Genomic DNA, 6,624 nt, shown 5'->3' on the forward strand with positions numbered 1-6,624 from the left:
AAGAAATCAGCATGTTGATAACTTGAAACAATAACTGAAACATGAATGATTAATTGATTGAAAGCCGAATACTTGCAGGCATATTATGCTTGTTCATGGCTCAAACCTTTCTGTTCTTTTTGGCAAACTTAAACAAAGCAAATTCCAAAGCCTGCAATTTTTGAAGGTATTCTGATCTCCCACATTAAAGAACAATTTTCTCAGTCATATTTTGACAAACATTTTAAATGTTTGGAAATAAAATGACTGAAAAACTTGAGATGTAACTAAGAACATTGACTGGCTTGTCTTGGGGAGCAGGTTTTGAATTTGTTTGGCCTGTTTGCTACTTGTACCGTTTGCTTGCATGCTCAATAGCATACTGAATACTGTGTACAATGTGACTTCTGACTACTTGTAAAACATTACTTTATACTTCACAAATGTCATGCTTTGTGTGGCATAGACATAATAACACCCATACATTGTATGTTCTATCTATTCACTATTTACCATATTAACTCTATCCTTGGAGGGTATTTAAGCTAGAACTCTTCCCAATGCAACAACATCTAACATTTGTCAAAGTGAGAAGCTTGCTTAATGTACAATTTAGTTTCATTCAGCATTCCCTTGGGATCGGAACACTCAACAAATGACCTCCAGAGCCCAGTTTTTGCTAAACCACTCAAAGCATTCAATATCTGTATGACTTCTACGACTTAACGGCTTCAATAGAAACAAAAACTAATCCTGCTGCAAACAGCTTTTTGACTGGAGTGACGTGATACCAGACAAATTGTAAAAGTAGAGGGCCTGATGTTTTATAGTCTTGCGGAGAGTTGTCTTTGAGAATGACTCTGCTAGGATGGAAGCATCAGACCTTCTATAAACATTGCATGCTTTGAAAAAAAACCCACAGCTGCATGCATGGCTGTTGCATGTGTATGGATAGGGATTGCATGCTGTTGCAAAAGCTAATACGTGCTGTATTATGTTTCTGTGTGCTTGAAATAATGGAGAGCCGTTGTAGAGAGTGTATTGTGTGATAATAGAAGCATAAAAAATATTGAATTGTTTATAAACCTTTGATTCCTGTTATGCTATCCCTTGACTATCCAACCAGTTTGCATGCATGGCATTAGAAATATTTTAGTGTATGACTGCATTTGCCTGAATGGTCTTGCATAAATAAACAGCGACTGAAAAGTTTCTGTATGATAGTTAATATCGATATATCAATATTTCAATGCTAGAAGGATGACTCTGAAAAGAATACACCTATTCATTTCATTGAGGATACTGAGCTGGATTCTATAGGTCTGGATTTTTGTAGACTGATTAGATTTGAAATGGGGCATTTGTCTTTTCTTTAGATTTGCCATTACCTGCTTGACAATTATTGAATTAAAGAGATATGTTTTGATGTAAACTTAACAAGCATGCAATGAAACAAGTGAACATTCATTATCATTTATATCACAGTTTCTGTGTTTATATTTGGACCATACTGTGTTGTTCTGTGTAATTTTCTACTGTATCACATTACATTTGGTAATATGCATCTGATTCAGAAAAGCGCTTGACTACAACACTGGTGCAAAAATCAATTACTGTTAAATTTTTACTAGTTATTCAACATACTGTACGGTGTTCATCCAAATTTTGCTACATGGCATTCCTTTGATGCCAACTAAGTCAATATTTGGTGAATACAGAAAATAGTATGACTTGTCATGATGCTGTCACACATTGGTCCTTGATCTTTGTATGTATTGTAAACCCTTGTGTTGTGTTTTCTGTAGTGACACATCTTAATCAGCTAATATATAGATGATCTATGTGGAATCTTGAACAGATGCTGAGTTATGCAAGCAAGCTATGCTTGTTAGTGATTGTCAAGGAGAGAATCTAGATGGGACTATGCCACAGCTAACGGATAGCCAGCATAGCGGCAACTTTGACACTGTAACTCCTGCACTATCGACCTTCCAGGGCTCCATTCCTAAGCAAGCAGGGTATGCACACTCACTCAAATGTCAGGGTCTTAACTCTTTATGTAGGGCAATTTCATGTTGATGCTTAGCAGAAATGTTGTGCTAACTACAGCAGGAAATTATGCTAGCGTTGGTGCTACTATACAGTGTGTACTTGCTAATTATCAAGTGCACATGGATATTTCTATTATTGAGTCACCAATCCTGAGGTTAGCATGGCTCTTACAATACTCGCTGAAACGGTGTGCTTAGCAGTGCCATGCAATTTGGCCCACGGGTTGGTTTGATGTGTGATAGGATTCTTTATAATTTACAATAAATACAAGATCCCTTTTTTTAATTGGGGCTACAGATAAAACATTTGATTATTTTTTGGCTGAAATATTTCCTTGTAGAAGCCCAGAGTATGCCGTTGTTGAGAGTGAGTTGCACACACCATGTTGCCAAGGTAGTTATCCTAGAACTCCTCATCTGCTATGCATCCATGACACTGAACCCTATGCCTCAGCTACCCTGGTTCTACCTCCCAATCTCCGAGAGTACGCAGCAAGGAGACAGAAGTGTAGTGATAGCAGCTCTAATTCCGGCTCTGGCTGCAATACGCGGCCTGTGGGCATACGTAAGACCAGTCGGTCTGGGGCTGATAATGCTGCCTATAGTAGCAGTGCAGGCTCAGGATTACCAGTCTTACCAAAGAGAGGTCAGTACATGCAGCATTGGATTGACATTATATAAGCTGATGTCATGAAACTGTGCATTTCTTATACCATACATAGGATTTACATGACCAATTTGTTACGCAATGGACATACCAAGTTTGGTGTACAATGTTTTATGTATATTTAGAAGCACTTTGATGCAGATAAGCACAGATTCAATGACATCCATTTGTGTCCACTTTCATATTGGTCACAAAAACAGTTGTTGAAGTAGCTCCCTCATGATTAAACCAGCATACTGTGAATATCTTGTATCAACCTTGATAATTTTTTTGCCAAAATTTGTTGATTTTTCTATGATGAGTATTTACTTGAGGAAAATGTGTTGTTTGTTTGTGCAGAAGGCAGTTTGCCCAGTGCTTCTGAATGCCCGAGTTTACCCAGCGATTCAGGAACAAGTTCAGTAGGTAGGTTTCTGGTTTGTTCATTTGTTTGTTTGTTAGTGGTTTACTATTGTGAAAGTAAACAAAAAAGCATTGATCATCTAGAGAATGAATTTTAGGGTGGATTGAGCATCACGGTTTCTAAGTGTTCTTTGAAGACACAAAGGTTTCTTAATTTTATTCAAGTACTCCTTTTCTCGAGTATTCAAAAGGCAGAGTGCAACACTGTACTTTAGAGCCATTTGTGTAATTTGGAACCATTTATTGTGTGAATAAGAGATGTTAGTTATTGCTATTTGTGCCTCATGTCCTTTCACAGGTGATCGCTCGAGTAGAAAGAAGCACCACAGAGGTGGATCCAAACAACCAGCACGTAACTGGACAGAGTTACTGCCACCTCCCCCTGAACAACCACCAACTGACATAGATTCACCCACAGGATCAGCCTGCCCAGCCCCACCTTGTTCTCATGCCAACGCTAATCCACATATGGATGGCCACTGCTGTCCCATCATGCATCAGTCCACCGATAAAGCCCCCATACCACCTGTCAGGCAGCATCATTCAATGACTCCTGCTGTGTATCAGCATGACGTGCATCATACCTACCCAGGTGGAGTGCCATATGATGGTCACTCCTCACATCGACCACCACCTACAAACTCATTGCCTAACAAGCTAGGCAACAATAGGAGTGGCACCCCTGCTGACCATAGGCAGCAGCCTCATAGTGAAACCCATGACAGGCCTTCAGATCCTGATCACACACAACGGGGGGTACCCTACCTAGCTTCAAAGCGTCTCTTTGAGGATCCTAGGCATGAGCAACTCGGCAAGGAGTTGTTGGAGTTCAATGATGATATGTCACAGAGTGAGATACTCTCTGATAATGATTATGCACCCATGTCACCTGTAGGGACGCATCAATCCAAACATACAGGTGAGTAGACAGTAATCAAGTGGAAATCTACTACCTATGGAATCCAGACGCAAACAGTACATGGCGCTTGTAGTGACCACTTACAAGTACTAAGCCCCAGTGAGAAGGACACACCACGTGCGCATACTGGTTTATGCTCGTAAGGCCAAAGTACAAACAAACCTGCAGTGTCTTCGCGTGTATGCCATGTCTCCTTTTGTAACTAGGTCATACTTATGCATGGATTCCATACCATTTTATTTTAAAATGGAGTTAGTTCCCCATCATATTACTCTGTGTTCTTACTCCTTAGCGGTAAGAATAGTGGATATGGATTACTCATGGAAGCCAGTTTGTTGGAGGCATTACGCATTAGTGCTGGTTTATGGTCGTATGACAAAATTGCAAATGAGTGTACAGTGGCAAATGCACTCAAGTGTTCACCATCTCTTCTTTTTCAGCATGCAGGGTGTACTTACCATAGTTTCCTAATGATGTCCAATAACTAAGTTGTCTTTAGTTTGTGCTTTGTCCACAATGCTTTGCAATTTTGAGCAAGTTTGCTAAATGTACATCGACCAACCTCATCTGTAAACGATCCTTATTAATCCATGTATAGTTGCATACCTTCCTGTAAATACTATTCCTTCATAACTTGTTGGACATCTCTTACAGTGTGTATGACCAATTTCAAAATGGCTTGAATGGCAATCTGAAATTGGTGTGTTACACGGGCTTGACACAGTTCTCATTGAATGGCATTTGACAGTGCAACTTGTTTGTAGCTGATGAGTGTTGTCAATCTTTGCCATAGATATCGATGAGCCTGTGTATCAGCCACAGTCTCTGTGCTTATCAGAGATGGATCTGCCTGTCAGAGATGAACTAGAGACAGATGTAGAAACAGAAAGCAACTGCACAGGTACATGGAATGCTTTGCTATGACCATATTGCATCATGTGTCAAATAGGCTGGATGACAGAGTCATGGAATATAAATAATGTGCTGTTCCGTTCCAGCGTGAGCAAATCTCATCTCGTTTATTCCATGATTTTTCACTCTATAAAGTAGTTAATGTTAGTTCTTGAAGAGTTTATTCTATGCAGTGCAAGGCAATTGTGAACAAACACTGACTCCAATTTGCATTCAAAATCAGGAAATTCTGGCAGAAATTGATTCTGTAGAGATTTTAAATCATATGTGGTGCATTAGAAGGCAAAGCAGTGTTTTCAACACATAAATTATTCAGTTTAAAGCAATATTATAATGCACCTATTCAGCTTTGCTTTTTGGTTTATTTGAAAATGTATTACTTGAAATATTCCATTTGTCAGATGCAATGTTGGGTTCGTGGTCGTCTATGAATGGTAGCTCCAGCAGTGGTCGTCATAGCAGCGTGAGTGAGAGTTCGGAGGGATCTTTCTTTACTGATGCTGATTTTGCTAGTGCAGTAGCAGCAGCAGCCCAGAATTCTGGCATGCAAGTCATTGGATCCACAGTCACAGATCCTAGAGCAGGTAAATCCACTTACAAATCTTAAATGTATAGATAACCTTTATACCAATCCCATTGTTCTGACTTGTCTTGAAAATGTTAAATAACTTTTTAAAAGTCTTGAAAGCTGTGTACAATTAACCTGCCATAGTTGAAGTGGGTTCAATCTTTAGGCATTAGCAGTGCACAAACAGGCCATGAAGTCACAGTTTTGAATTGAACCAGTATGAACCAGCTTCAAATATATCAAATTTCTTCTCCAAAAGGAAAAAAGTTTGGTATCAAAGGGCTGTTTAGAATAGCTGATTGTGTGCCATGCAGGTTTCCATTGCTAGGATGTATCATTCTGAAATCGAGTCAGCCTAAGGACTGTCTTTCAAAGGTTTTTATTTAAATTGTGCGTAAAATTGGACTTGGAATTTATCTTTGGAATGTATTGAACTAGAACCTCATGAAGAAGTGTTTTAGTTCTGAGTCAGTTAGTTAACTCCTTATTAAGAAATGCTTCTCATATCTTTGCCACTTTCAACAAGCTTCACACTACAAAACTGTACAGAAATACAGCAATACAGTGATCAGAAATTTAAAAAAGTCAAATGTGACTGAACCATACAAAAGGTAGTTAGAATTATAGCAGAGCATCTTCCAAGTTACAGATCTATACAACCAATCATGCTCAATACAAATTAATAAGAACTGTTAACACTGCATCCATCTAACATCAATAATCATCACAATGTCAAACCGTTTAATGTATCAAAACCAAAAGCTGGCTATGAAGTCCCTAATGCTTATGGAAATAATAATTTGTACAAAGACTGGAAGCTTCTTTGTGTTTGTTATATTGCAGGTAAGAGGCACAGTAGACGCGGTGTGGCTCCGTCTAGGGTGACTACTAATGGTCATGATGCCAGTACTGTAGGACATAATGGACGGGAGGCTAGTACTGGACGTAACCAACCCTGTGAGCAATCTCACAGACATGACAAACAAGGTAACAGAGATCAATCCCTACACTTCAATAATTAACAAACCCAAAATGGCACCCATAGAAGATGATCAGTCGATATATGGGCTCAGTGTTAACTGTATATTATTTAAATTCAATTGTATTAGGCCTGCAGGAATTATGG

General features: G+C 39.0%; 1 protein-coding gene across 5 annotated transcripts in view; it reads left to right on the forward strand.

Annotated features, from left to right (window-relative positions):
- Positions 1–6,624, forward strand: part of LOC119722034 (roundabout homolog 1-like) — a 62,275-nt gene that overhangs the window by 51,913 nt on the left and 3,738 nt on the right. For all 5 annotated transcript variants that reach the window (XM_038192017.1, XM_038192020.1, XM_038192021.1 and 2 more), the window contains 7 exons: positions 1,838–1,997; positions 2,372–2,676; positions 3,037–3,102; positions 3,398–4,018; positions 4,812–4,919; positions 5,332–5,514; positions 6,342–6,485. In XM_038192017.1, coding sequence (XP_038047945.1) covers positions 1,838–1,997; positions 2,372–2,676; positions 3,037–3,102; positions 3,398–4,018; positions 4,812–4,919; positions 5,332–5,514; positions 6,342–6,485 — 1,587 coding nt within the window. The remainder of the gene's footprint in view (positions 1–1,837; positions 1,998–2,371; positions 2,677–3,036; positions 3,103–3,397; positions 4,019–4,811; positions 4,920–5,331; positions 5,515–6,341; positions 6,486–6,624) is intronic.

This window comes from Patiria miniata, unplaced genomic scaffold (genome assembly GCF_015706575.1).
Source record: "Patiria miniata isolate m_02_andy unplaced genomic scaffold, ASM1570657v1 HiC_scaffold_14, whole genome shotgun sequence".
In the NCBI taxonomy this organism is placed as follows: Eukaryota; Metazoa; Echinodermata; class Asteroidea; order Valvatida; family Asterinidae; genus Patiria; species Patiria miniata.